Here is a 9,009-nt window from a genome sequence, read left to right as displayed (position 1 = left end):
CCTTTTTGGGTATAATTTTAGGTGTTATTACTCCATGGTTTTTACAACCTGTCATTTATTATTTAAATCATATTTAAATGATTGTTAGCTGATGGTGAAAACTAAGCAGAAGCTAAGGATGGTAATATTTCAGTGTAACACAGCATTGATTTTAATGAGCTACTTGAGGAAATTAAATGGAAGAATGGGGGGGACGACTTAAATACTAATACAACCACCTCTTCTTGTTGGTTATGGGGAAATCCCTTCGGTTTAAAGGGCCGCACCGGTGGCCGCTCTCCCTCTTTGTTAGCGAGATATTTCCCTCAATATTTGAGCTTTTCTCCAGAGGTGGCATAAACGTGAAACACACAAATCTAAACCGGGGTCAGGACCGCACCAACACCCCTCCCCTGCCGAGGCGCCCGCCCGGAGAAGCAGACCGAAGCGGAGCTGACATTCGGCGGTGCCTCAGCTGGATGAGGCCACCCCGCCGCCACCCGGCCCCTGCTGGCATAGGAGGCGGGACCTGGCGGCCGCCCCCGCCCCTCGTAGGGCGCCAGGAGAGTTGAAGTGAAGAGCCGCTCCGTATGGGCTTCGGTTGCGGTGCTGCTCGGCCCGAGGAGAGCTCACTCAGCGGCCGAGGCGCCGCGCTCCCCGCGCGGGGGGGCAGGCAGAGCGCAGACTGCCCATGGAGAGCCGAGAGGACGGGCGGGACTGGGCGTATAGGTAAGGGCTGCTGGCGGCGGTGCTTCAACCCCATAGCGCCGGGCCCGTGTGGCGGGTCGGCTCTGAGGCGGGTGCCTGACAGCTCTGAGGTCCGGCGTGCCAGACCCTGAGCCTGGGCCGCCGACGGCCGCCGGCCCGCTCCCACCTGCGCTTTCCCGGGCGGGGGGGATCGCGTTTAAAATTACCGCCTTTTACAAGTTCACTGTGAATCAGCGGCACTGGGACTGAGGGAGGGAGCGAGCCGGCAGCAGGAGCGGTGGCTCTCAGCGCTGTGTAGGGATCTCGGTTTGGTTTTTTTTTTGTAGTGCCTTAAAATAGCTGTTTGCCCTGCTGGTAACTTGCCGAGTCAGACGAAGGGCTGGGGCTGAGGGGAGCTGTGGTGGTGGAGGATGAACTTGGAGCCGGTTAACGTGGGGGCAGCGAGGTGGGAGCACTTGGGGATGTGAGGAGGCAGTGGCGGCAGGTAACGAACGGCCTGACCCAGCGGGAAATGGCTGAGGGGGCTCCAGGGGGGAGAACAACCGGACCGCGATGCGGCTGCCGAGGTGCGGGCACCGCCGGGCAGTGGTGGTAACCTGCGCTGCCTGGGGGCGCGTTGGGGAAGGTAACTTCCTCACAACCCTACTTCCTGACTCTCTGGTTTCCCTTTCTACCTCAGGAATGGAGTTGAGCGTGAAATTAATCTGCACTTGCTGCCTGTACAGTCGCGGTCATAAGTATGAGATGTATGTTCATGGAGGTGTTAGGATTTTTGAGTGGTTTTATGCTCATTTCCTCAGACAAGCCTGTGTTGGTGATTTCACTGTTTTTTCACATCTATGGCTTTTGTGTCAAACTTGAGGAGCATATGAATACAAAGGTGACTTTTCTGACAGCTGTTTAGATAATAACAATCTGAGATCTGAATATTTAATTCTTCCTGTTCTGATTCATCCTTTACTACCCGTGACCATCCCATGAGCCAGAGTTTGCCCAAGGCTGTATCAGTGCTGCTCCATGGGCAAATTCCATGAGTTAAATGGGCAGTGGTTTTTTGGAAGTTACGCCTTGATGTCTGTCTAGTAATGTTTTTTGTGAATAGACTTCTCTGCCTGTTTTAACTTCTATGAAGCTGATGAGTGTTCTGTACTCAGGTGATAATTGGCAGGTGTAAAACATCCTGGGAAGTTGTCATAAATCTAGTTTAGCAAGGTGAACTAGCTGTATATCAAGGTAAAACAGAATCAGACTTGCAGTTCTGAAACTCCATCAGTGTCATGCTGCCCAATATACTATAACACTGACATAGTGTTAAAGATAGTAAAATAAGCATTTTTGATACTAAGTATGAAGAAGGTATATTGACACAAAGATTTGTGGTTTGTTTTGTTGTTTTTTTTTTTTATTCCATGCCATATACTTTCCTAAAGATAATTTCAGAAATTACCGCTTTTAAAAACAGGCTTTGTAACCTTTTACACTTGTACTTTTTGTTGGCAGTTTTCTGTGCAGAGCAGTGTGGAAAGTGAGTTCAAGCCATGTTTGAGCTGCTGTGCTATACCGTCATACTTGTAAACTGTTTGCATGTATTGAGGAAAAAATACCCCCCAGAATTCTGTGTGATCATAATCTGGGTTGGTTTTGCACACAATGGATCCTTTGCTCAAAAATCTCCTTACTTCAAAAAGTAGTGAAATCTGTAAAACTGACTGAACTGTGCATGTTTAAATTCGTATAAAGTAGGCTTTTGTTGGGAGGAAAGAGTTTTGAGTGCTTTGAAAAATAGCAACTGGAAGTTACTTAAAGCATAATTGCATTTTTGTGGTTTTGTGGTTTTTGGTTTTTTTTCCAGCTATAGGTATGTAGAAACATTTTAACAAGAATTCTTTTTTATTTTGTAGGGTTGATCCGTATGGGTTTGAAAGGCCAGAAGACTTTGATTATGCATCCTATGAAGCATTCTTTTCCAGATATCTAGTGGTACTCACTAGAAGAGCAATAAAATGGTCCAAGCTCCTAAAGGGGAATAATGGTATACAGAAGAGTTTAAAAGGTGAGGTGTATGTCTATTTTTAGGTAAAAAAACACATTATGTTGGAACCAATATAAATGGGTTTTGCGTCCTTGAATGTTAAATAGTGTTTTTGTCTTCAAGTGAAAACCGGTAGTATAAACTAATAATACATAGGCAAGTGTGCTGCTCTTAGGGGAATTGCTGATTTGATTTAAAACTTACAAAGGAGTAATCTTTCTTTGGCATATGTTATATCTTACTACTTCTGTAATGCAGAGATCATGACCACTGCACTTCCAAGATGCTGTTTTCTAGCTGTTTGTTGTATTGTTCTCTGCTCTGTCCTCTCTTTAAAGAGACATGAGGTTATGTATGACTGTCTTGAACCCCATGGGACTCTTAGTTGCTGACTCTTTGACAGTTTTTCAGATTGCTGAGTTTTTCCAGCTGTCTATATCCTTCTTTTGTAAAATGGTGTAATCCCACAGCTGAAAAGGTATGTACTCAGAACTGGTGCTAAATGCCACATGAAAGTGAAGAAAGTAAAATTTAATGTAGGCACTAATGCAGCATTGGATAAAATGCCGATGGAACTGTTGATGGCAGCTTCCAAAAGCAAGAAAACCTGTAGTAATCTTTTATCTTCAAAGAGGGACAGGGAGAAATAAATGGACGAGTCAGAAGGTGGCAGGGAGTCCCATGAAGCTAAAGGGTGGGGGGGTTTCCTCCCACTCTCTCTCTGGGTTATTTTTTCATATAAGTGTTTAAGTTTTCCTCTCTGCCCTTAATGATGCTATTCAGCTTGTATTCCCTTTAGGAGTCTTTTGGAGTTAGAGATCTGTATAAATATGTTAAAGTGAGTAAAACTAAGCAAAAGTTAATCAGGCCTTTGAGTAGAGTATGTAGAGTGTTACATAGCTGAATACTTAGAGCTGTGCTTCAGATGCAAACTTTCATTGGTAATTCTGATTGTTTTGTTGGTTTGGGGTAGCTTTTTGTTTTCTTGGCACCAAGAATGGAATGATAACTACTGAGGTATTATAACAGTGTATTTAGTGTATGGATGTCCATTTTAAGGATGAGGAATCCCAGAGATTGTAGCTTTGAGCTATAGCTGCGAGATCAGATGCTGCAAATCGAAAAGTAGCTACTTCTAATCTCTTTCTTCCAAAGCTTTTGCTTAGGATGTCAAGTTTGAATATAGTGATAACTGTGCAGTTTTTTGAATTAGTGAGGATTTTGAGATTCTGCAAAACTTAGTTTTCTAGTTGTGGAAAAAAAAAGTCAGGTTTTGATTCATCTCCTCTTCTTAAAATGCAAGAACTGTGACAGAGGCAGCTTTTAGCAATTTCTAGGAGTTCATTACATTTCTCTTCCAGCATTGCAGACACAGAATTCAACTGTGATGCAGACAGTGTGAATGCCTTTGGTCTTATTTGAGAGCCAAAACTTTGACCAAATTCTCAACTTGTCCACCAGATTTCAGCACCGATGATCATGCTGCCCCACTAGTCATGTAATGGCAGTAACCATTAATGTGGTTTTACTTCTAACAGACTATTGTTTGTGGAAACTAGCATGCCATAAATCCACTGAGTGGCTCTTGGCTGTAGCAAGCCCTTGCAGGCTGGTACATCATCTTTGACATTACTAAATTTTGCTAAGGATAATTAGATTTGTAGACTATGCCTTCTCATATATATATATATATATATATATATGTATTAGAGAGTGACTAATATAAATAATGTTGGGGAAATGTGATCTTGAGTATAACTGCAAAGTTGTTACAATAAGCCTCTGACATTATCCTAAACTGATATCACAGAAGAGGAGAGCAACAGATTAATCTGTACAATTGCTGATTTTTAAATACTTCCCTTCTTATATCTGTAAGATGGGAGCTTGTGGCATGTGCACATAGAATTATATAAGCAGTTGTTTAGGTATGTGCTTCGATTTCATTGCAGGCACTTGGAGACCAGAAGGTCTGCCTGGTGATGTGTTGAATTTCACTCCTCCAGAACCTGACTTCATTGCTTTGAAGCTTTGCTTAGTAGCTGCTGGCTCTGATTAACTTCTCCTCTTCTGCAAGTCAGCTATAAGCTAGAACTGCCACTTCCCCCTGAATGCAATAGCTGTACCTGCAAACTCATACTCTTCTTTGGAGGTCTGTTGGGGGCTTTTCAAAATGCATCCTGTTGTGAGTAGATGTGAGAGGTATTATATATGTGGTATCTCAGTAGCTCCAGACCCCTTTTGTCTTTACACCTAGAGAAGCTCATAATTCCTGTCCCGGTGAACAGGAAGAAGTGATGACTTGTGTTAATTTTCCAGTTTGGAAATGTGGCATGTTCACATGCCTCGCAGCCAGGGTGGTATGCATGTATGCATATAATTCGATTCTACTGTGAAGTAGTTAGACTATGTTTTAACAACTGTAATTAAGCAGTGTATCCTGTTGTTCTGGATTACAGCCTTCCAGCAGGGCAGGTCATAGGAATTTTGGCTGGCAGTTCCTTCTTCTTGTTCTATTTAGTTTTCCCCTCTACCCTTGCTATCTTCACCTTGTTTCCTTTCCACATCTGAATTTTCAGTTGCCGTTTGGTCACTTGCCTCCTCTCTCTCATTTCCCCACTACAGAGATCCTCTTAATTTTTTTTTTTTCTTCATTCAGCTGCTGTCTTTATGGGACCAAAAAGCAGCTTTCTGCTTTGGCTTGTTTACAACAAACTGACATAGTTGCTCAAAGTAGCATAATTCTGACCAGAAGTCTCTTTTGTAAAAGAATCTGTCTGTAAGTGGATTAACCAGAACTGAACAGTAGCAGAATGTGTTTTCTAGTCTTTGAGTCTGATAAAATACAGTGAAAGGTGAATGGTACTAAATGGTGGTTATAACATAGACACTTCTGTTCCAGCCCATGGGTTGGAGAAAGTAAGGAGCATCTTAGAAAGTCAGTTTTCATATTCGACTATAACTTATGGCCCAGATCTGCTTTTGTTTCTTCTGTGATGTATTCATGAAATAAAACTTTCAATTCCTTGATGGATGCTGATTTCAGCTCTTCTGTAGAATTTATCCTCTAGGGTCCAAGTTAGTTTCTTCAGCATTCAACGGTAATTGTTGGCAACTGAAAAAGTAGCTGAAAAGTGTGGATTTAAGTAATGGAATTAAGACTGCTTTTGTTTGCTTAAATATTGCTGTTTCCTATTAATGAGCAGGCAAAAGTATCACATAAAGATATTTCTTTACTGCATGTGTTTTAAGGCTTAGACTGCCTTGTGTACACTGTGGTTGTTCTGGGAGGGATGCCTCATATGGATACTTAAGGCTTGCTGGTAATTCAGCAGTGCTGCTTTTAAGATCAAGCCCTTGCTTTACAATTAGTCGGATGTGTGGTTGGAGACACATGCACAATCCGGCTTCATCTGTGAAAGCTTCTTTAATGCTACAATGGGAGGATACTCTGTGGTGTGGACTTTGCTGCGGGCTTTTCAGTTCCTGAGGATAATGCAGAAGAGGGCCTATAGGAAACAGATACATAGTTGTATAAAACAATACAATTTTGTATATAGAATATGACATTAAATCACAACTGTCCTAATTTTCAAAACTACTCTGCTGCTTCTGTGTGCTAGTTTGCAGATCCTGGCAAGTATGATAATGGTGTGAGGAAGAAAAGCACCATGTAAAGGGCTTTTTCATTCTTCAGGGAGTGGGGGAGCTGGGGTAGGTAGACACTTGGGGCTATACAAGCCTCTGGCTCTCTGTTACCATGAGAACAATGACACTGAGGAATAATGAGTATATGCTGTGCTGCAGGCCTGCTTTCCCCTTGTGCCAGTGTCAAAGGCTTGTCCCTGCTTCTCTTGAGTTTAATGTGTATTGTTGGATGTGGATGCTGGCTATGCTCTCAAAATTTACAGTTGCTTCATAAAAAATACCATTTGAATTATGTGTTAGAATTGATAATACTGTAATTTAGCTAGTAAATTTGCTTCTAGAAACATTTGCAGGCTCATCCAAATGTCTCTTCTTGCAGACCTAAATGGGACTGGTTCCTCATGCTCATTCCCGAATTTGCTATGTCCATCTATAGATTTCCTGAGCTTTAGAGTTCAAAATACTGTAGAAAAAGATGAGGTGGGGATTATTAGACATCCATGGAAACAAGTAAATTATTTTCAGCCTGTCTACAAGAGACTGTAGTTACTTTATGGCTAGAACAGTAGAGACTAATCCATGAGTATAAGTCCTCATCGAAATGCTGAACAAAAACTCTACCTTAAATACCAGGTGTTTATTGCAAATGTTAAGGGCAGGAGTGTTTTTTTTTTTTTTGAGAGAAAGAACCACATTTTTGGTGGGTGGAATGCCCATCAGAGATGCACAGATCGCTCTGTTGACACTGGGAAAGCAGCTTTGGCTCCCAGTGGATAGGCAGCTGAAATTAGGAGGAATATATTTAGAAGGTGGCTAGCTGAGTTGTTGCAAAACCTAGGTTCATTCTGCTGTTTTTAAGGCCTTTACTTCAAGCAGAGTTGATCTAGCGTTTCAGACCTTTGTGACTGGATAAAATCAGATCTTGTAATGATATTTCATATGTGTCTCTGCGTGTGTGCAGAATAAAAATCCCCACTCTCATGTTGAGTCCCATAGAATTCAGGGAGGAGAAGCTGATACTTCAATTGACACAGTCTCACTCATTTAATAAGAATTGTCTGGTTCCTTTGTGAGTTTCTTCTCTTTGGAAAAAGCAGAAGGATCTCAAACATTTGGGTGTCTTTTTGGGTCGGAAGGGGTAATGCTGATTCAGGATTATGTACCAGTGAGGAGCATTGGCTCCCTGTTAATATTTTTCATGCCATTCCCAGGAGGAAGCTGCTTTGGCTGTCATTAGCCTGATGCTTCCTCCTGCAGTCTTGCCATCCTAGTTATTTACACTGAATCATCTGCTTAAAAAACCCCCCACAGCACACCCTGATGATGAATACGATACAGGAGATAAGAGCTACTTTAGATATGAAAAGACTTCCCCAGTTATTCTGGGAAAAATCATCTGCTGCTCACTCGCATCTCCAGTTCTTCCACAGGCTCATTTAGACAGTAGCCACATACTTCCTATTTGTCAGTTTCTGCCATGATTTCAGTGGTTAGGTGCTAAGCTGAAATCCTGGGCTTACGTTAACAGCTATTTATGCTAGAGCATAACCAAGCAGACAGAAGGGGTTATCATGTCAGAGGCCATTGGTGATGTAGGGAAAGAATAAGTCAGTACTCATCTAAATAATAAAGGACAAAGATCAAGGAGAAACTTGCTATTTGTATCTCCATCTGGAAAGGTGGGAAGAAGAGGAAAGGATTCCAAATCCTAATGGGGAAATAGATGAGGGAGTTAAGAAAGCCTGGGTCTGAACATCTGTATGGGGAGTCTGAGTGGCAAGAACTTGGTAATGAATCTAAAATATACTATGTAGCTGAGAAGGAAATGCATAGGAGAGAAAGCTTAATAATCTTTAGTCAAGAGTTCTTCTATGATATCTGAACTTTCTGTTGCTCATTTCAAAAAAAAAAAATGCAGATGGAAATTTTACTTTTTTGTTTTTTCCAAATCACCAAACTTCTTGTTTTGCAGTGAAGAGATATATCAGGAAAGGCATCCCCAATGAACACCGTGCATTGATCTGGATGATTGTGAGTGGGGCCCAAGCCAACATGGAACAAAACCCTGGGTATTACCACAGACTGCTTGAAGGAGAGAAGAATGACAAGCTGGTTGAAGCAATCAAAACAGGTTATTGTCTTGATAACACTGTTTATCCTTGTTTATCTGTCCTATGTCCTCAAATGTTAGGGATCAAGTTATGTCATGGAAAACTTACATTTCTGTAGTAGTGGTTTAAGTGCTGAATTATCATATAAATTAGATTAGCCATAAGCTCTTTCTGAGTATAGATCTTTCCAGGTTCATTGTGTGGTCAAAAGCATGAAGGAAGATGAGAAATTTCCTTTGGGAAGGAGCAGAGAAATACTGGAAGACATTACTGTGTCATCTCCTAAGTGACTGAACAGTTATGTACAATGAGACCTGCCTTTGGGTCTGTTTCTCCTTACTCCTGTCCCAGTAGGACACTGGAAGAGCAGCAGGGATGGTTAAAGATGTGGTACAGTGTCTGTACGAGGCAGGTGAAGTAGGCTTGGATTTCAGTCTGAGGAAAAAGACTGCTGAGGAAAAGCTGCTGATAGTTATATGAATTATAAATGGTGTAGAGAGGGTGAATGGGGAGTAATTGTTATTTGATTTT

The 9,009-nt window shown here is 42.0% G+C and overlaps 1 protein-coding gene across 2 annotated transcripts in view; it reads left to right on the top strand.

Annotated features, from left to right (window-relative positions):
- The first annotated feature begins 496 nt into the window (after window positions 1-496).
- Window positions 497-9,009, top strand: part of GRTP1 (growth hormone regulated TBC protein 1) — a 37,057-nt gene continuing 28,544 nt past the window's right edge. Inside the window, exons 1-3 of one of the 2 annotated variants that reach the window (XM_062606948.1) lie at window positions 497-708; window positions 2,589-2,740; window positions 8,340-8,498. In XM_062606948.1, coding sequence (XP_062462932.1) covers window positions 671-708; window positions 2,589-2,740; window positions 8,340-8,498 — 349 coding nt within the window. In that variant the 5' untranslated portion in view covers window positions 497-670. Of the gene's footprint in view, window positions 709-1,413; window positions 1,434-2,588; window positions 2,741-8,339; window positions 8,499-9,009 lie in introns of those variants that run through there. The other variant, XM_062606947.1, reaches the window with a different exon arrangement.

This window comes from Pezoporus occidentalis, unplaced genomic scaffold (genome assembly GCF_034315485.1).
Source record: "Pezoporus occidentalis ecotype Australia unplaced genomic scaffold, CSIRO_AGI_Poc_V1 ctg99, whole genome shotgun sequence".
Taxonomy (NCBI): Eukaryota; Metazoa; Chordata; class Aves; order Psittaciformes; family Psittacidae; genus Pezoporus; species Pezoporus occidentalis.
This window is presented reverse-complemented; position numbering and strand designations above follow the sequence as displayed.